Source organism: Dermacentor albipictus, chromosome 5 (assembly GCF_038994185.2).
Source record: "Dermacentor albipictus isolate Rhodes 1998 colony chromosome 5, USDA_Dalb.pri_finalv2, whole genome shotgun sequence".
NCBI classification, from domain to species: Eukaryota; Metazoa; Arthropoda; class Arachnida; order Ixodida; family Ixodidae; genus Dermacentor; species Dermacentor albipictus.
Window position 1 is genome coordinate 124059438 of NC_091825.1, and position 21671 is coordinate 124081108.

General features: G+C 42.3%; 1 protein-coding gene across 1 annotated transcript; it reads left to right on the forward strand.

Annotated features, from left to right (window-relative positions):
• Positions 1 to 1261: 1261 nt before the first annotated feature.
• On the forward strand, positions 1262 to 21374 carry LOC139060065 (enoyl-[acyl-carrier-protein] reductase, mitochondrial). The gene is made up of 4 exons (XM_070538851.1): positions 1262 to 1617; positions 6575 to 6685; positions 9051 to 9325; positions 20608 to 21374. The coding sequence occupies exons 1-4, from the start codon at positions 1282 to 1284 to the stop codon at positions 21017 to 21019; spliced, it is 1134 nt and encodes a 377-aa protein (XP_070394952.1). The 5' UTR covers positions 1262 to 1281; the 3' UTR covers positions 21020 to 21374.
• The last annotated feature ends 297 nt before the right edge of the window (positions 21375 to 21671 follow it).

Genomic DNA, 21671 nt, shown 5'->3' on the forward strand with positions numbered 1-21671 from the left:
ATGAACAGGCTGACGCGGAAGCAAAAAAGGCGCACACTGACGGCACCATTGTAAAAATTCATTTTTCCCGGTATGACATTAACACCTTGCTCCATAACACCATTAAAACTTCTACGGCACGACATTGGGACAACCCCGAACATCGACAGGAGCGCCTATATAGACTTGACGCTGGACTACAATTCCGGGTTCCACTTCGGTTGCGGAGAAGCCAGGAAACACTCATTCATCGATTACGGCTGGGTGTGGCATACACCCACCGATACCTTCACAAGATTGGACAAGCACGGGACCCTGAATGTAGCGTCTGTCACGCTCTCGAGACAATAGCTCACGTACTTTGCGTGTGCCCTCAATATGCGACCGAACGAAGACAACTCAAATCTACTGTTGACAGCTTGGGCTCCCGCCCCTTTTCAGAAGAAAAGCTTTTGGGCGCGTGGAGGAGTGTTGACTGTGCCCAACGTGCCATAAAAGCACTTTTGAACTTTTTAAGTGAGACTGGTTTAGACGATCGCCTCTAGAAGCTGTGAGACGTGTAGTCAGTGCGAGATGTGTTTGCGCAAAAACTTTTTGTGGCAAGATTACTTTTTGTAAGGACAAGATTACTCTTAGTGTAGTGCGTCTCCACTGCGCATCCGCATATTGGACAACGTGTATATAGTATGTCATTGTACCATATCATTATCATCCGCCACCTACCTTTCCCTGTATTTCCCACTTCCCCATTCCCCAGTGAGGAGTAGCAGGCTAGAGACACGCTCTCCAGGCCGACCTCTCCTCCTTTCTCTTCATTAAAATCGACTCCTCCTCCTACAACCGGACCTTCTCGGGGAGCGATGGCTAAGCGCTCTGACTAGCTCGGGACTACACGACCAACTATGATCCATCCAGTGGGCCCGGGCAGCGGTGGAAAGTCTCTGCCTCACCGCACATAATGCTCAGGTGGCCTGAGCCCGAGCTGGCAACCTCGCAGGTCCTTTTCTCATTAAGTTTTTCCGTCCGTCCGGCCCTCAACACCATTCTGGCAATTCAAAAAACGCGCCAGACCGACTCGTTGACGGCGTCTCGCCATCTGTCGCAATATTTTTCAATATTTCAAAACGCGCTGCCGTGGAATATTTGCTGTGGTTACAACAACTGCAAGATGTCATTAAATTCACTTAACATCAGGAAATGCATGATGAAACTAGTTCATGGTAGAACCATGGTAGAAATTATTTTTTAATGCAGTTTAGCGCAGTGGGTAAGGTTAATCTGGCAACCATAGTCAAAACAAACATGGCAGCGTCGTTGCGGTGCGTGCGTTTTCTCGGAGTTGTTCTTGGATCTAGATCCCCGCTTTGCTCGTCCTACCAACCTTGTCATGCGATGAGTATTACGTGTTCAAGAAAGAACAGCTACGCTGTACAATTCAAGGAATTCGGAGATCCATGCAAAGTTTTGGAGCGCGTAGAGGACGCCGTCCCCGACACACTAGGTGCCGACGAAATCCTGGTTAAGATCTTGGCAGCACCGATAAATCCTTCAGACATAAACACAATTCAAGGGACCTACGGAATCAAGCCGAGCCTTCCTGCGAAAGCAGGACTGGAAGGTGTAGGGGAAGTCGTTAAGGTATGTAATACGCTTCAGTTCCATCTTGACTTGAATCTAGCTGGCTCCTCAATCGAGATGGTTTGTTTCGCATCTTAATTAGAGTAGGGATTTTTAATTCTTCTAGATTTTGTGGCACGTCGAGGTACTAGGCATCTGCCAAGCGACTTTAGCTTTATTTTCAGCTGGGCTTTCGTTACCATATGGCGACGGGAGCTCGGAATTAAAGCTGGGTGTTGCGGCATTTCGCAGATTGTGCCAGTTGTTCAGGTTTTAAATGAGATGTTGCGATACTAAACAGGCCTTCACGTAATGCACAGTTCACCCAATTGATAATTTCTTTTTATCGATATGGAGTAATAGCGGACACCCCCTAACGTGTGTGATTCGGATGTCGCATCATGGCGTTCGAATCGTGTGTAGCGGCAGGTGTTGCACACCTGCCTTCAATCAACAGCCGCCCTACGTGAAAGTAGAGACAAATGATGGGTCACGCTACCAGTGAGCACTATGTTCCCCGCTAGCGTATTCACTACCTCTACCTTCCGCACACGACTTCAGATCTGTGGACTAGAGCTGGACGGAGCGAGCTAGAAACAGCTGGAACGGCGTTAGGTGCGAAAGCCACACTTGCTGTGACAGGAAACTGCAATTTGACGGGAACGATGCAGCATTTCCAGACTTGCTATGAACGAGTGCTGCACATTCACAGAAAAAAACAACCGAAAAAGTAAACGTTATATAAATGTACAACTTAAAAGGGCATCACATTTATTTCTCTGACCTTGTAGTTTTATAAAAGAGAACTATAAAGCAATATACCCATGTATGTCACGTTATATTCAACATGCATAAAAACTGCGGGCAGTGCGTTGACCCGTTGTGAAATGTAATTATTGAACTTTTACATAAGTCGGTCTGTGAGAGCTCGGAAGCATTCTTCATTTCTCACTCATTTTGCCGTATCTTCTATTTCACTTTGACTACGTGACAGACGTTGATGCAATATATTTTTAAAGCAACGCTTTCTTTACGTTTCTCCCCTTGGTTTGGCGTGGCTGCTTCTGCTAGTTCGGTCAATATCTTGCTGGATATATGTATGAACGTTATGTGTGTGGTGGATGGGAGCTCCAGCAAACTGGCCTATATTAGTACTAAATACTGTGCAACATGCGCAGTTAGCCCAACTCTATTCTGCATAATGTAAAAAAAATTACATAAGACCTGTATGTATAATGTAAGCTCTAACACACACAGATCTGTTAATGAAGTTGTGCATGATAGTGAATGAATTCTTTGACGTTTTCCTTATTTGAATATGTGGCCTAATCCATTTTTGGGCCACTGGGTATGTGTGGCCATCCACGGCCAATCTTTCAGAATGGGTATGTGCCACTGTGATACAAGTGGCCATAAATGTATTTACATATTTGTTGTGCTTCCCTCCGCTTACACCTCTCCTCACCTTTCTTACTCATACAAGTATCAAGGATCGCCTTTGCACTTGTGAGGTTGGTGTGTTGACGCCTCACAGCATGCATTCACACAAACTAATGCCTGCTTTCCAGTATAGCTTGCAGAAGATATAGTGCATAAACATAAACACTGCATGAGATTGAACATTGCAGGGCCAAAAGTAGGACAGTTGCATATCTCCCAAATTTTCTCCAAGATTTTATGAGTTTGTGTTCGCTGTATATATGCAAATATTGGATCAAGGATTACGAAAATTTGTGTTTGCAAAAAAGTTACCTTCATTAGTGTACGATTGTACCCTTGGAAGTCTTTTGGTGGTGAAAGTACGTTAGAGAAGTACCTGCATCGAGCAAGTTTATTCAGACAAGTTCCTATAGCAGGCAAAATTGGAAACAGCAACATTCATGAAAAAGTTCCTGTGATCTAAGAACAATGTGTTGCTTATCAGTCTCTGCTGAACCAAGTTTGTCGATGCTTGTATGCTCTGTTCAAAGGTAAATCATCGTTTATTAAGTGCTTAGGTGTACCACAAGAGGGTGTAGCAGCCTCTTCTATGTATACCACAAGCTCAAGGCAAACTTCAAGATATAAGTTAGACGTTATATCCTCCATTCCTGGTGTTGTCTGCGAGATTTATATTAATTTAATGTTCACAGGTTGGCCAATATGCAGTTGTATACATTGAATTTAATTGTATAGCAGTTAATTGCCCGCTTCACATAGATTTCAACATATGTTGGATCTCTGTATATGTTTCATTTCTTTATTCAAGACAGAAAAGTGGCAAATGCATGCTGTTCAAAAATGAACTTGCTAAAACCGGCTGTGCCATTTGAAAACCAGATAGGTATTAGCACTATAGTACCTGTGGCTGCTAAGCAATTTGCAGCAATGACGTTTTAGGCCTTAGAGCAAGTTTGAATGGATCGTTAACTCTATCGGTTGATCCATGCATAGAAACAATATTTTTTTCCTTTGCCTATAGTTCTGCTGCTTTTATCCAAATGATGACACACATATAGAGCTACCATCACTGAGCAATGTACTTATCTTTCTAGAAGCAGTGTGATTGTTTTGGGACGTGAGATTATGCTAAAGTAGTAGCGATGAGCAGTGGTTCAACAAGGAAGGTCACTGTGGCCAACGTTTAGATAGATGTACTTGTCTTTGTGAGAGCAGCAGCTGCTGTTCTTGTCTCCTGTCAAAAGAGTACTAACACAAAGTATTTATTATTAACTTTTATGAGTACCTTTGCATTCACTGTACAGGACTGACATGGCAAGAACTATTACTTGAGAAGTAATCATTAATAGTGTCGTTAATTATGACAAGTAGTGCTGCTCAATGGTGATTGCGGCTGATATTTTTATGATCAGAACAACTGGGCCGCTAACTTGTACACATTCGAAAAGCCGACGTTCGATTTCGCCTCGCGCGATTGGACTAAATTGGCCTAGGCCACGATATCGGCACGGCCTGGACAATTGCGCGAGGCGAAATCGAATGTCGGCTTTTCGAACGTGTACAAGATAGCGGCCCTGATCACATGGATTCACAAACCAAGAATGCCAAGGAGCACAGCAGATCGGCCAGCTGGTTCCTTATTTTATGGTTCAGTTGCCAGCTGTCGAATTCATCTTATATCTACGCACTTTTACACTGAGTCGTCGCCATCTGAATGATAATCACCATCTTCGTCTTCATGAGCTGCGGCCAATAATTTCCTGCAAGCTGGCATCGCCACTATTATAAGTTTAACAAAGCATTTCCAATTCTTTCCACTCGGAGTAGTGGATCAAAAAGTGATGGCACTGCAAGTAGCAGTGAAGGTAGACATAATGCATTCATTGGCCAAGCTCAGTTGTAGGCTAACTCATTCTCCTGCTCTAAATTGCTTGTTTTTTTTCCATGCTCAGCATGCTTTTTTATCAAAATGCACTGGGTTCTGCTGGCAAGATGCAGCTGCAGAGTGCGGTGAGAAAGAACAGCTGCATTCATCCACTGTGCACTGCTGCAAATGAACTTGATGCTGGAGCTTCGTGTCAGGAAACAAATGAAAAGCTGTGTTTTTTGCAGTGCCATTCCTTTGTATTGAGGGACAACGTTTTACCATGTGCTGATGTTCCATGATTACAGACTTCTTTTCAAGCAAAGAATCGTGCTAATTTCTATAGCTGGTGTTGTGCACAGGAAATGTAGGAGTCAGAAACATGTAGGCAAGCAGTGCAGAAAAGAAGCAGCCTTTTGTCCAGCATTGCTCTGCGAAGGCATCTCAGTCAATGCCACCCGTCGCAGTAGCTTAGTGGCTGTGGTGCTGTACTGCTGAGCTTGAGGTTGCAGGCTCCATCCTGGCAGTGGCAGTTGTCAAAATTAATCTGGAGTCTCCCCCAACAGTGTGTCTCATAATCAGATTGTGGGTTTGGCACATAAAACTGCCACAGAATTTGCTGAGAAACTGGGAAGCATAAAATGCATCATGTCAATATCAGTGCTGTGAGAGGGTGCAGTTTCAACTCATCTGCAATCTTGATTTTTGAACTGAGAAAATTCAATATGTTCTCAGCAGCATTTGCCATTTTCACAAAGTCAGAAATATCAATGTGTGCAGATGAATTGAAACAACACAAACATCTCAGTTTGAAAATTTAGTGTCAGTATGGCTCTAGCAAAAAGCGCTGCCATCTAAACAAATAGATGCTAGACATGTTTCTTAAAATTTTGTTGAACGTGAGGGGATAAAACATAAATTTTGGTGATAAATGGCAGGTTAAATATTTGGTGCAAGCAGTAGCACATTGAGCATATTGCTATGCACATTTTCCTGTTTCTGCTTTTGGCCATTTTCAGACCTGATCTCAGTGATATTTTTACCCTATTATTTGCAGCTCTAGTCACAGGAGCTACTTAACTGTTTAGGACCATGAAATTAGTGATTGCAATCTAATGCTCGAAAAGAAATGATGATAGTATTTTGCTTTGTAGCATTTGTTTGTAGGTGTCATTCTCATAATACAGTAGGTTGGCGTTATATGTTGCTGAGATAGGGGATGCATTTGTTTAATTTTTGTCAGACAAAAGCATTTGCTTTCCTTTGAAGTAATACTTTGGTAACCTGAAATAAGCTTTCTGTAGAGAGACCTTTGTTAATATTGGCTCAAATGCAGTTTATCAAACACTGCAGGGTTGAGAAGATGCACTCAACTATTTCTCTGTGCATCTTGTGAAGCACAAGTTCGGCAATGTAGTGATGATGCCATCTACGTTTCCACCGTCACAACAATATCATAGGTGTGCGTAGTTTATTGCGAATCAATTCATTGTGCAAGTTGCCTAATTTACAGTCATACAAGTGTTGGGTTGCTGTTGAAACTCAAATTCATTTTATCCATCATCACAATGACATCTACCATTATTGTGATGTACATAAATCGTCACATGAAGTTCGCATCACATGATGGGATAAAAAAGATTGAAAAGGACACGTCCTTTTTCCTCTTGCAAGGTTGGATCACATGTTAAAAACCTGGAAACGGGAAATTGGGTGCTTCTACCTGGTGATTCATGGGGGACATGGAGAAACTTTGGAAAAGGGGACCAGAAGAGGTTTCGTAAAGTGAGTATTTTTTAAACTTGTGCATGAAAGAATGCATGTTAAAATCTAAGAGGCAAGTTGTTTGGCAAACTGATGCAATGAAACTTGCTCGTCAAGCTGCAGCAGCTTAATACCAGTCACTCTGAACAAGAAAAATACATGTGAGGAATGCAAGTCAACGTATAGAAATTTAATAGAGAAAACAAAGCTGAGAGAAATTTGTGTTAGAAATGTCGCCTGGTGCATATAGGTTTCTATTTGGGTAGAGGGGACTCCCAGTTTACATTTTGCTTGTGCTTTGTCATTTCAGTGCAGTCTATGGCATAATTCTCTATTCAAGTGCAAATTGTACAGCGCACAGTTCTTGCTTGCTAATATAACTAGAAAAATAGGCTAAATGGCGCCTACCAAAGAGAAAATGTATGTTGTGTGCTGAAAATCTCCACACTTAAATATTTTCACTGGATGGCACACAGCACTGGAGCAGTGATCATGGTCTACCGGATAGTTTTTATGGAGCACTACCACACAAGGGTTCTGTTGTCATGGTTCACAATATATGCCCACCATGGCTGCATAAACAAAGCTCAGTTCGAAGGCTAATCAAGCTAAATTGCTCAGTGCAGAACCTCTGTCCACGCTTATGCCAAAGTACTTTTTGTACGAGTGGGTGGGCTGGCTACATATTAAGTCCAATTTCCAGCCATGGCAGCCGCCTTTCAGTGGGGTGAAATGCAAAAATATTTGTGTACTGTGCACTGGGTGCATGTTAAAGAACCCCAGCTAGTCGACATTAATCTGGCGTCCCCCATTATGGCACTCTTCAGGATCAATTTGTCGTTTTGACATGTTACACCCCAGAATTATTGAAGAAACCAAACACTAGCCTGACAGTGATGTACAAGTTAGTTAGTTAGGAAGCAGCGTGCAAAAGTACTGGGATAAAAAAAAGAGACACAAGGCAGATCTCTTCTTTGTCAGTGTTGTTTGCAGACTGATTAGACTATAGTACTTATGAAATAGACCAACTAACCCAAGCCAAAATTTTGATGCATGAGGTGTTAGCAAGTGACAGCAACTGTTTTTCGCTAGTAAGACTGCATAAAATGTGAGTTCTATTGCAAATAATATTTGTTAGGTATCCTTGTCAGTCCTTCATGGCTTATTGAATCTGCAAGTTCTTTTAAGAACACAGGCAGGAGCTATATCAGTCTTTCACATGCATGAATATGTCTTTTAGTGGATGTTGATTGACTCACACCAATTAGTAGAATGCCTGTTGCTCTGGTAAAGTGTCATGCGAGACACTACATCACACTAAAGTGAAAGTATCCTTCATGACCGTCCCAGAACACAGCCTCTGATAACTTTAGTCTTAGGGTGAATGGTATGCATATAGGTCCTTAGTCTTTTGTATAGTTTGCTTATGAGAAGCATTTAACCCTATGATGGATATAGCAAGAACAAGAATTGCCATGTCTGTGAAGCATTACAAGTTTGTTTATGATCAGGAGGCATTCACAAAAACTGAAATATGAAAGCTGAGAAACATATCCTACAGGAGGAAAATGGGGTACTTTTTGTCCTGTTATCCACATAGGCCATTTTTCTAATCAAATTAGACGTTTTTCCTTGTTGCCGATTTCTATCTCATTATTGCTGCCTGTAATATGAGCAGAAGCAGTTTATGTGCACCAGTGCACTGTACAAGCAACCAATGCATGTTCTGCATGCTTCTATTGAGCTTATTGAGCTCATTTTGTACCAGTGTTGTTTCTCAATGCTTCCCAGCATCACAGAAGTTTAGAAAAAAATGGATGCTTGTTGGAGCGCCTCAATGGCTACATGTATTTCTCATGGTGCCGTGATGTGTTGATGCAACTAATACTAAGTGGCTAATTTATCATTAGCAGGAGCAGATACCATAAATTGCGATGCCTAAAATCATAAATGTTAAAAATGCGCTCAGCTCTCATGAATACATGTCTTCAAACATTTTCAGTGAATGCACATGGGGGAAAATGGGCTTCAACATTTCCTGTACTTTTACTGTAATGCAAGAAAGAAAATTTGCCTAAAGAAAGGCTTCATTTTTCTTTTGTGGCTTAAAGATAACAAATAAAACAAAACATTTTGACAGAAGTGCAGAAGCATAGCCACACACAAACGTTGAATAACATTAGCTATATTTCATTGCTACAGTGCAGTGAAATTGTCCTGAAAAGTCAGACCAATTCATGCCGTTGGCCATCGAAGAGCCAACTATAGCTGCACTGATTTATGCATTGTGCTTTCTCTTCGTTTTGAATTGTTGATGTTTCGGGACGGGTCACTTAGTTATTGACCCCTGTTTTATTCTCTTTTGTTATGTCACCAAATATTTCAGATTTCTAACAAGCTAGATATAGTGACAGCAGCGACAATGACAGTGAATACACCGACGGCCTACCGCATGCTCTACGACTTTGTGACAATGATGCCAGGTGACACATTCATCCAGAATGGTGCCAACAGTGGTGTTGGGCAAGCAGCCATCCAGATAGGCAAGAGTATGGGCCTCAACTCCATCAACATTGTACGTGACCGCCCCAATTTACAAGAGCTCAAGGATAAACTAAAGTCTCTTGGAGCTGATTATGTGGTTACTGAAGAGGAGCTGAGGTGAGGGGCACGTCCTAAAATTTAATTTTGTTGTTATCTTTGTGATAACGGTGCATCTGCTGATTGGCAACACTACTAAGTTTTATGAATGAGATAAGTTTTATGTGTTAATGGCAAGTGGCCTAGTTCACTACATTCTCTCCACATATTGTATTTAACTTTAAACAGTCGCTCTAGCTGAGTGAAATTTGTACATTAGTATCTATATGATAACATTTCCAATAATTGCAGTTTTGTAATGGGGCACAAGATCGATGTTACACAACGAATAAAATGCTTAGGCATACTCTTTTCCCAATCTCTAACCTAGTATGCACATATTGTGTGCAAGAAACCTAATTGAATCAACAGTGTTTTTTGTTGAAATAGGACTGCACTCCTACCACCAGCAAAGATGGGAATTTACAATGCAGTCATTTCAATGATTATCAACTACTGCTTAGCTGTATGGGGGAAAATTTGTTATGAAGGTAGCTTGCATAGTAATCGCACATCCTGAGAGCAAATTCTAAGTGTAAGGAAGCTGTGGCCTCCCTCTTCACGCTATAGGAATGAGCAGAGCGGTAATACAGTATGCCCTTCTGATCTCCTAGGCATAAATACCGACAGCTGTGTACATTCTCGAATACAATATTTAAGATCAAAAACTGCCAGAGCACTCTGGAATGGCTATTCGTTATAGTGCTTTGCCATAGCCAACACTTTGATGGTTCCTTAAAACAATCGGAGATTGTTGATGTATCTAAAAAGCTTTGAAGCCCGTTCATAAGAGACACATTCCACATCTTTGATTAATTTGGCCATGAGAGTAAATTGCTGAGCTTGAATTATGCATTGCATGTTAAACCATATGCATCACAGAGCAAGCTTGCAAAATTTGAGTGTATTCGGTGTGGTAGAAAATGTGTATTTGAATCTTTTTATGTCAGTGTTGGTCCATACAGCAGTCTGGGAATATTGAGTGGGAATGAAATGCAAGTGCATTTGCAGGAACGGCTCCATCAGAGTAATAGAAGCCGATCTCAACGGCCATACTTTTGTGCACTGCATGCACTGGAAGCAAGAACTGAAAATATGTCATCGCTGGAATGCGTTGTTAAGTCTTTAGAGTGAGAGAAAGAAAATAATGCAGAGAAAGGCAGGGAGGCTAACCAGAGGTAGTTCCGGTTGGCTACCCTGCGCAGGGGGAAGGGTTAAGGGGGATAAAAAGAGACAGAGTGGAAGGGGGACATAGAACGAAAGGGAGACAAGCACGAACAAAGCCCGTACACTACAGAGCGGTAGGGGGCGGCATTCTTAGAGTCTGTCGTGAAGCCCCATAGACCACAAGAACCTTAATAACGCCAATAAGGCCTTCAACGCGGATGTTCTTTCGGAGCATTGGCCTAAAGCTTTAGATGTGCATCTTGGCAGTCTGTTCTGGCTTTTCACCAGACAAGTGAGAGGATTGCGGGTGCAATTTCATGGCAATGTCGTTGCTGTTCCATTGGTTGCCAAAATGTGTGGAGTGAAATGTTCACTCTGGTCTTGAACTGTTTCGGTGCAGACGACATAACGGGGGCCCCACATTTCCTTATGCCACGCAGCCCGTTCCCACATGGTGTTCAGTCAGTGGAAGGGACTTATGGGCTATGATTACAGACAAAAATTCCTAGTTCAAATTTATGCAGAGGGTCCAATTTTCTTGTGTGTTTTATAACCATATTGGGCTGTGTACTCTCGTTAGAATGGTGAACTGCAGATAGTCGAATGACTGTGTCATGGCCCTTATAAAGGGCACCTGCTGTAATATTTTTATTTCAGCAAATGTGAATAAAATTTGCTGGGCACATTTATCTGCACACTTCCGTCGTGTCCTGAAAAAAAGCAGGTTTGAAAGTTGTTCATATATTTTACTAATGAATTTTGTTAATTCCTTCAAACCGCCTCGCTAGCCTGCTCCTCATCTACTGGCTACATTGTGTTATGATGTGAAGAGTGGCATACTCAAAGCTTGCTGGGAATTAATGGCAGACAACAGCGTCAAGGAGTCGGCATTCATTTTAGTGTTTGGCGTGAGAAGTTACTGTCCAGAGAAGTAGCTGTCACGAGAAGTTGCATTCTGTCTGGATGGGCAGGTGATGGGTGGCAACTGTTGTTACGTTGTTAACTTCACAAACTTCACTATTGCCACCTGCACAGACAGTTGAGCTGATGTCGATCGCGCTCAGCCGAGGTTAGGCTTATCACAGTCACCGAGTTCGTGCAGTCGGACCCGATCGATTTAGCTTAAGGTAATTAAGCCACTTGGATTAAAAAGATTGCTTTTGTGGTTCAGTTTTAACCATATGGTCTTAAAATAAGCTATTCTTCACAAATAGTTTAGAGCAAGAAGTGACGACACGGCGCACTGTCAACATTGGTATGCTGCTATTCTCTTAGGCTGCCAGTCGTGCTCGGTGGCACTTCCATAAATCAAATATGCGACTACACACACGGGTGTATTTTTACGTATTGTTATGCTGACTTATTATTTAGCTTCTGAGATGCACTGTTTGCTATAATTCCAAATGGGCAACAAACTGAGGTCCCTGTGATAAAGCAGCATAAAAAATCGCCTGATTCAGCTTCCAAGGGTGTCACTACCCTCATCGGCATTTCTGCAAGAAAACTAGATATTCTCTAAACAAAGCCTCAATCTATGTCTACTTTTCATCGGCATTTCTGCAAGAAAACTACATATTCTCTAAACAAAGTCTCAATCTATGTCTACTTTGCAAAGCTCGTGAATTGTATGTATGAAAAGAGTATGAAGAGTATGAAGAGTCATTAATAGGCACCATAACACATACCGTATTTACTCGCACAATGATCACACTCGCATAATGATCGCACCTGTGAGCTTTGTCATCAAAATTCGCTTTTTTTAATTTCCCGTGTAATGATCGCACTCTGAACTTGCCAGAGCGATATGTCGTGTGCCAAGTCTAGCGAATAATGATCGCGCTTGCTATCTGTCGAATGCTATGCGAACGACTCATCAAGACAAACGAAGCGTCTGCACGCACCAAATATTCTTAAGTAGATGCCCCATTTCATTACTTTCATCACTTTCCGCACTTCCATGACAAAATGAGGTACAACCAAACTTGCCTTTATTATGTGTAGGCTTTATAATGGTTGTGGTCAACGACAACAAAAAAGGCGCCTTTTGATTCTTCTCATCTACACTCGTGGGCACGCAACAAATCGCGAGCGGCAAAGATAGTAGCCACGTTTATACTGATACGGTAGAAGTGTACCCTATTCACACGCCGACGCTTGTAACACAGCTAAGATATTCGCTCACCTTTAGCTGAAACGTGCCGTATTAGGATAGTGGCCATGTGTTTCTGTCACTGGCAGCTAAGCGCACCAATCTGTTTCTATCCCCTCAAAGTGGACATGGCTACATTATTGCCACAAACTTGCCGATATTAACGATATTATTCATTACTGATATGTAAGAAACTGTTTCAATGCATGTAATGTACTCACGAGAAAAAAAAAGTTTTTTCGTGGGAAATTTAACTTGCGTAATGATCGCACCCCTGAATTTGCGTCAATTTTTTTGACAAAAAAGTGCGATCATTATGCGAGGAAATATGGTATACTATGGTCTCCCGCTCTCTGTTTTTGAAGGTGTCCAGTCGCTCATATCAGCATGACTCAGGGTGATGCTACAGAGCTTTCCCACACGAAATCTGCATGTTTTGCTATATTCTGACATTATTTGATGTCACTGATGTGTGACTTGCATATATGTAATGCGAAAAACGAGCGGTCGCTGTACCATGCCAACGTAAACAATTGCACTGGTCAGTGCTTTGGACACTCAGTGGCATCCTTCCAGAAAATTATGCGCTCTATAAACTGACATACAAATGCGCAGAGCCATGACATATTATAGAGAATATGCGAAACACTTTCCTAAAAAGTGGTAAAACACCTCATATAGTAAGCAGAACATATCATATCAGTGGTTAGGGCTACCCATTCTAGGGCTGCCCATGTTGCAGCACAATATGTTGTGCTGGTCACTGTATCTCGTGGTGGCGGGTGGAATGTGAAGGGCAGTTCATGGCTATTGAATTTGTTGGATTCATAGCTACCAGTGAAACCGTGATTACATGCAGCTGTACTTTGGTGTCTCTGCGTGGAGTGCATTATTAGCCGCACGGCGAACTAGCCCTGGAGGTAGTCGACTGAAGTGCAGAAGCATAGCTGTCACTGTTTGGAAACTCCAAAGTGTTGATGCAGCTAGCATTGCCACCTGAAGACATTGGCCAATGCTCTGGCGGGATCACTAATCAACTGAGCATCTGCTTCGTGCTGGTGGGGTCAACACGCCTTGCACGCTTTCTCCACTGATCTGCCTTTTGTGACGTCACATGAAGATGTTTTCTTGGCTACTCGGTCAGGTCTTAGCTTTGTTTTTTTTTTCTTTTTTGCTTATTTAAGAATATTTTGCAATTTACAAACAATTTTACTATCAGACACGTGACAAGGTGGTCTTGGGAACCTGAAAATGCTGATACCTTGCTTGACATGGTCAAGATAGTTAGAGTTGCTCTTTAAAGGTGCTGCTAGGTTCCTTTACTATTTTCCTTTAGTGTTCCTTTAACCACTTCATATAGCAATAACAGAAGCAGGTGAGATACTTGGAGTGCTCTTTTGGCCTTTGTAAACTGCCTGTTCACTGCTTGAGAAAGTGCTGTGCTAACAGAATCCTCAGAACACTGAAGCTATTTATACCATACAAAGGCTACCAGGCTGATATTTATTATTTTGTATGGTCAAGTTCTTAAATTAATTGTGAAAGATGTCATCACTGTGTAAGGGCCACTTTTATCAAACAGAATTCTTACAGTACTTAAGTTTTCAAGCATACTAAGTATATTCACCATTTCATGTTCCTTACCATGAGGCACATTAACATCGACCACTCCTAGTTCAGAACTTGCAGTGAATGCCAACCATGCCTGTGTGCCCACATTTTTCTACCATTACTTCCGAAATATGTACATAAATGGCCCTGATCCCTGAGGCTGCATTATTTGCATTCCACTCTCTCTGAAAAGTAGCACAAACATTGCACAGGGAGTCTACCAACAGGGGAAACTGGGAATTCTCAGGGATTTGGAATAGTCTGGAAATACTCGAGGAATTTGGGCTTCTATCATGGAAAATGAGCAGTAATTTTGTTGAAAGGGAACGAAAGTCGTGGTAATGCTGGCTCGAGTAAGAAAGAGGAATCATAACGAATCCTCTTTGACGCCGTGTACTCCGCTGGAATAGTTGCCAGTGTAGAGTCAACGACTGACTTTTCGGACGTCGGATAATTTGGAAGGCTTCGCGGCACCGCTAAGTGCCCCGTAGAGTCGGTGTATAAAAACGTCTGAAATTTCGGATGCGAGAACCCTTCGCCGTCCGATTTTCCAGACTTTTTGCCGTGACCACAGACTCGGAACGGTATGCGTCTTCTTGGACAGCTTAACAACGTCAGTTACAGGGCGGAGTTCTTTGGTCCTTTTTCACCTGTCCATTTCTTTAACAGCATATGTATATACATACGGATATATCACCTCTCCCCCTCTCAGTGAAGATTGGGTGTCTGTAATAGTCTGGTGGCTTGATTGGGTGACCACTACAAGTCAGGTGCGTTTGTGATGCCAGCAAGTGATGTTGCTCTCTGTTTGGACTTTAAAATTTCCACAAGCGATGTACAGTTCCTCCATGATTGTGGTCTCTCATGCGGTTGTGCTTTTGAATAATATCCCGATGACACCTGTAAAGTTGTCCGTCAGTCATTTTCGCCAGGGAAGATATCATCACCAAGATCCAAGCAGAAGTTTCGTGGAAGTTTCACATGGTGACTTGTTGTCACAGATCAATGTTCATAAGGTGATCATTTGCAGGTTCTTCCGAATGGCATATTGCTGACAGAGTCATGAGGCTAAATGGCATTGTCATCTTCTTGCTGAACATGAGTTTGGTCGGCGTTTTATGTGCAGCCACTGATGATTTCTCAGGTTCTAGAATTTCCTTTGCCTCAATAGGTGAGTTGAGCTCCCCATGTGTGGTCATGCGAGCTAGCGGCACTTAACATTTGAGAAACCTTGGCGTAGCTTCAAGTTGCGAGTGAACGTTCAATGGCTCTCTGATGTGTTTGTCCACCCGTCTGTTGAACAAGTCGTCATCACGTTTCAAAATTCCAGATGGGGTCAAGGCATTGATACCAGTGATTCTGACGTCCAGAGCCTAGAACCAGTCTCATCCAAGGGGGCTAGCACCCTTGCCCTGTATGAGATGCAGGTACAGCTGTGCGATTTTGTGATACAACTGCACTTCCACAGAACAGCATCCTAACAGCTTCATTTTTGTCCCGACCATACATGCAGAGTAAAGTCTGTAGACTGCCGTTGTGCAGGAGATGCAGGCCAGAGGTTTCGAAAATTCTCTTTGCTCATGACCAAATTAGATGCTCTGGAACCTATCTCCATCAGCAGTGTCTGCCCGTTCACAGTCAGTTCATTCGTGATTGGTGTTGACGAACCCCTACTCACGCTGTTCATGGCGAAGAGATCTCCCACTGAGTTGATCTGGTGCATCGGTTGGTGATTCCTGTGCTGCTGAGGTGCTGTTGATGCATGTGTTTGTGCTGGTGGAGCTGTAGAGTTAATTTCCTTTATTTTAAAGAAGCAAGTTGCGACAATGTGGCCTGTTTTGAAGCAGTACACGCACTTCTACAATTTTTCTTTTAATTTTCCCGTGAACGCATTCCGGCACATCAGAAACACGGTTTGTTGCTAACATTTGGCTTGCAATCAGGTTACTCGTAGATTCAAATTGAGTAAATCTGTCACCACATGAGCTATTATATTAGCTAGTATGGCTGCTTGTCCAACAGTGCCTACCCCTGTCATGAGCGTCCCCCATGGTTTCTCTTTTGTGCTGTAGTCGGAGTGAACATTGGTCAGCCAAGTAACTGAATCGTCTCCTTGTATACCTTGAATGACATGTCTGGCAACTCTAACTCACATTGTCCTGGAAATGAACAGTGCTAATGCTTGGGGACTAGTGGAATATCATCGAAGAAGCAGAGAAACAGCATGGTGCCACGAAAGCCGGCATCATCAAGAGCCTGAAGATTCTAGAATTACCATTGAAGCCATTCTTGCGAAGAAGGTTGCCATGATGACCTAGCAAAATAATTCCCATATGCAATGCGCACAGAGGGAACAGTGATAACAGCAGCCCGTATGGAAAGAACAAAAGGATGTGCTAAGATCAGACTGATTAGCCGCCAGAAGGCTTGCAGATTGTATTGGCTGTGCCTGCCCATGCATGCAGTCTGGAGCTTTTTGTCTACAGTGGAGCACACAGTCCTCTCAAGCATTCGTTGATGTGCTTTCGGTTTCGTGCAAGTCGTTGTGTGAGATGGTACGCGCGTAAATCAAGGAGACGTTGCTTCGTACCGACACTGCTGCCACCTTGCACGATGAAGATGATGCCACAGATGCTTCCTGCCTGCTTCCTGCCATAGCAGACCTCATTCCGGATGTGTGTGTGCTCTGAAGAAAGCTCTTGCTGCATGTGTCAAAGAAGGTATAGCAGAAACTGATGTATTTTTTTGTGTGTGTGTTTGGGCCAGAAAAGAACACTTTAGCATGCTGTCAGGCACAGATCAGGGGATACAGTATGCCAAATCCCTCTAATAAAGTGGGAGTTGCACCTGCACTGCAGTATTCTTTCTACATTTACTGTTTTGACCCTTTTGGTTTCTGAGTTTTGCAGTGTTAGCTTGCAGTTTAAATTGACGCTCCCTGCAACTGTGTCTTGTGAAACCATGTTTTATGGACATACACAAGTTTTGTTGTTCAGATTATACCACTCCTGGGATATACAATGTTACTGCCCAGTCCCAAGGAAGTCGTGTAGTCAGGGTCCTGCTTAAGTCCACAGGGAAGAAGGCCAAAATAATTCTGTGGCTTGGGAGCTGTGGTTGTTGTGCAGAGGCAACAATTCTTGAGAAAATGCATGAAGCCGATAACTTTTCACTATTTTCCGGTCATCGAACAAGGGTGTCTTGCCTTTAGAAGGCCTACAGATTTGTTCTTTGGATTTAGGCAACGCAATTTATTATCTAGCCAGTCTCACCTTGTTTGCATTCCTTTAGAATGATGTGCTGCGTCGTTTAGTTCCCTCAATGGCTATAGCACTCTACTCACATTTGGTGGCGTGCCGTTGCTCTGTTTTATTACTTTCATTGCCTTGGTTTTGCAGATATTGTCGTCTTTCAGCTTCTTTTTGACAAGCTCAGTTGACTGGACGTCCAGTGGTTAATGTATTCTGTAATGAATTTGTATTTGATTTCGTAAAAACATTTTGCTGTTGGAACACTTCTACCTCTCTGGTGTTTATTTCAGCGGCATGCCCATATCACTCGTTATGCAAATGCCAACTGGTATTTTGGGATTCACTCTTGCACAGACACAACCGAGATTAAAAAAAATTTTATGCAGTAAGGCAGACTGGTTTTGTGAGACATTTCAGGTCATGAAGAAGGTACAGTTAAACCTTGATATAAACAACTTCAATATGACGAAATTCTTGATATAAAGAAGTATTTAACTTTTCATAACCTTTTATCCATAGAACACCATGTATTTGGAACCTCAATATGATGAAGTGTGTTTGTATGCGATTTCAATCTAATGAAATTTCACTGCCGCCACGAAGAAATCACCGAGTCAATAAATGGAAACTTCCGCGAACGCAGATAGTCAAATGATTGAATTACTAGTGGCTGCTTGCAAACGTGCCTCTCAAATAGCGCGCTGCACGACAAGAGCGACCGCCGAAGTGGAGCCGCACTGTGTTCCGTAGAAACTCCAAGTGTGGTAAGATCCTAGTGTACCCCACATACTGTGGGGTGCACTGTGGGGTGTGGGGTGCACTAAGCTGCGAGTGAAAGTGTGCGAGGGTGAGGCAAGAAAGTTGTTGGCTTCACGAGCGACGCCTTCCCACGCGAGCGAAGAGAAAGAAGGGCAAGGGAGGTGAGCTCGCGGTAACGCCATGGTAACGCGATCAAGAGCGCGGAAGTGGCGGAGTAGGGGGTAAGTTGCCGCGCGTCTCGGCTGTGGCTTCGCATGGGTGCAAGCGCGGCTGAGTGCATACGCAGCCGCGCACCCTGCTTTAGAGGTAATGTGCTGCGTATTTCAAAGTGTGGGCATTTCCGAGACGGTGTGGCACCATGAAAGCTGTCTTCCCCCCGCGTTTAGTATCCTAGGTTGCATAATCTCGAGTTTCAATGATTCGCTCCCCGCTGCTGGCGCTTTTCCTGGCAGCGTCGACCCAGTGCAGGCGACGCTATTAGCCGCGGGGGCGGAGTGCACACAAAAGCGGGGCTGGCTTCGCTTAGTTTGTACTGCCGATGTGAAGAGATTGTCGATGTACGTGACAGAAAACCATATCATTTGTTGCCGACTCCTGAATTTATCAAAAAGATTTTTTCTCTCATTAAATTTTTTTTTCAATTGCCTGATAATCGGAAAATTCTGCGGCCCCTTTCCATGTAAGGAAAATCGATCAGCAAGTGTACTTATTTGCATAAATGGTCGAATTTTAATACAACGAAATTTCGATACAACTGAGCAAATTTCTGCTTTTACCGACTTTGTTATATCCAGGTTTAACTGCATTTTGTTCCTGTGGTGGCAAGTAATAATGATTGCACTTTGCCAAAACCAATGAGATCTGAGCTCATGTTGCATAGCTTATCATGGACAATGATGTCCCATAATCTCGAAGGCTGTGCAATGCTCTAATGCCTGCAGTGATTTGATAGGCAATTGTGAAGTTGCAAAGTGCTTGGTAAAACTGGAATTTTAATGTATCATATTTTGTAGTGTGGGAGTGTGGACATCTGCTCTAAGACAGCCTTTCAATAGTCTTTTTGTTTTGTTGTTATTCTACTGTCACCGGCACTAATGCATGAAAAAGCTATAATTTCTGTATGGTATTTACGCCACCTTTTACCTTCTGCACTAGGCATGTCGTTGTCCTACTGAGCTCAAGGTCAAGGGCTAAATCTCTGCTGCGGTGGCTGCATTTTGATGGGGGGCGAAATGTAAAAATGCTGTTGTACTTGGCTTCGGGTACACATTTAAGAACCCCAGGTGGCTAAATTTTAATCACCCACTACAGCAAGGCTCATAATCTGATTGCACTTTTGGCACGTAAAACCCTAGAATCACATTTTTATCTGCACCACCCCTTGGATTCTTAAAATTATAATTGACCTCTCACAAATTCTTATTGTTTTTCTCTGGATGACCTTTGCAATACCACTCATGATTGATGGGGCATTGAACTATATCATGCTTAATGATTAATATAGAAAACTCAGCATACAGTTCATTAGGTACATGAAAACAAATGTTAGTAGATACCGGATACCTGTGTTACTTAGACACTCTTTACTCTCTATAGAATGCACAATATTTGAGAGTCAATAATGTTATGGAACTCAAAGAAGTTGTGCTACGAGTACACAGCATGGCCATCTGGTTTTTATGAAATATATCATAAATCACACACATGGTGCCATAGTGCCAGTTCACAACTACTGTCCCTGCAAGGGCACACATGTGAGTAAAATAGTCTTCAGAAGAGCCCTTCTTGTGGCAACAAAGTACTTCAATGTCCATAGAAGTCATTTCTTTAGAAATGTTTTTTTTTTCTTTTATCTCCACATTTCTTGCTTAGGGCTGATCTGTTTAGCCTTTCTGGTAACATTGTAGTTACATTGTAGTATGTTGTAGTGAGGACATCTTACTCTTTCTCGATTGAGTACCTTGTGCTACAAGTTAACTAATATTTTGGTGCTAGCTTATTTGTAACAACTTGTTTATGATGTGTTACCATTAAATGAATTGTATATGACAGTGTGCAATCGTGCTGCTCAAAGGCTTTGGAGACCTTGACGCAGCTTTGCATGACCCTATTGATGCATTAGACTTTATTAGCTTCACATGCAACGTAACTGCCAGTTTAGCACTTTAGACTGTTTACAAGTAATTCGTTCAAAGGCCTTTAAGATGGCTGCCTGACATGGGTTTAACATTTTCCATCTTTTACTGATGTTGTCAGCTTATAAAAAAGCTGTTTGTTAAGCCACTTGGTTATACATTTATAGTAATTGTAATTATTGCTGTGCTTATTTCCTTTACTCCCAAACCCCTCGCCTTTGTGTTATAAAGGACGCCTGTGATGAAAGAAATTTTTGCCGTTGTGCCACCTCCGAAGCTGGCTCTCAACTGCATCGGGGGTAAGAATGCAACTGACATGATGCGTCACCTAATGAAAGGTAGCACCATGGTCACCTATGGTGGGATGTCACGGCAACCCGTCATAGTGTCAACAGCTGCTCTCATCTTCCAAGACATTAAAGTGGTTGGCTTTTGGAGAACAATGTGGGCCAAGGAGCATGGTAACACCAAACTCGATGATGATATGTATGACTACCTGACCAAGATTTCTTTGGAGGGAAAGCTGCAGCCGCCTGCAAATAACTTGGTTCCTTTCGAAAATTATGAAGATGCTGTAAGAATGTCCATGGAATCATTTGCTGGAGCCAAACAGGTCCTGGTTATGGATAAAAAGTTTGCATAAGGGTTAGGTGTAGTATGGGGTGAGAAAAAGCGTTTGACAGACTTATTCGTTGTCCATGGCCATGATGCAAGCATCATGTTTGTTAGCATTTGTGAATACTTATGTTGCTGTTGTTTCTTCACAGTGCACTTCTATTTCCTTTTTTTTTTTGCTGGTGAGCACTTGTCTGATTTGTAAGAAGAAGCAAATATTTATTTGTGGTTTCCACCTTCAGTTTTATATGCACAAAAACTTTGTAGTTAGCAAGTGCTAATGAGAAACTAAATACATAATGGAGTTGCTCAGGTACTATACTCATTCCCACATATTGTGTGGATACGTTCCATTAATAAAGTCTCGCAAACAGTCACTTTGCTTTCACTTAGTCATGCTAGTCTTATAGATGTGAATTGCACTACTCTTGGTTCTTGGGACATTGAAATCTTTTTACTGTAAAGATGAAATAGCATATTGTTTGAGTCAGTGGCACCTACTTAATACTTCATGTTATGTTTAAGGGAAACCTGTTTTTCTCACTCTTATAGGGAAAGTTTTTTTGTTCGTTGTATCTAAACATGACATGCATGCAAAAATGTTTTTACAGCTAGTGTCATATATATATATATATATATATATATATATATATATATATATATATATATATATATATATA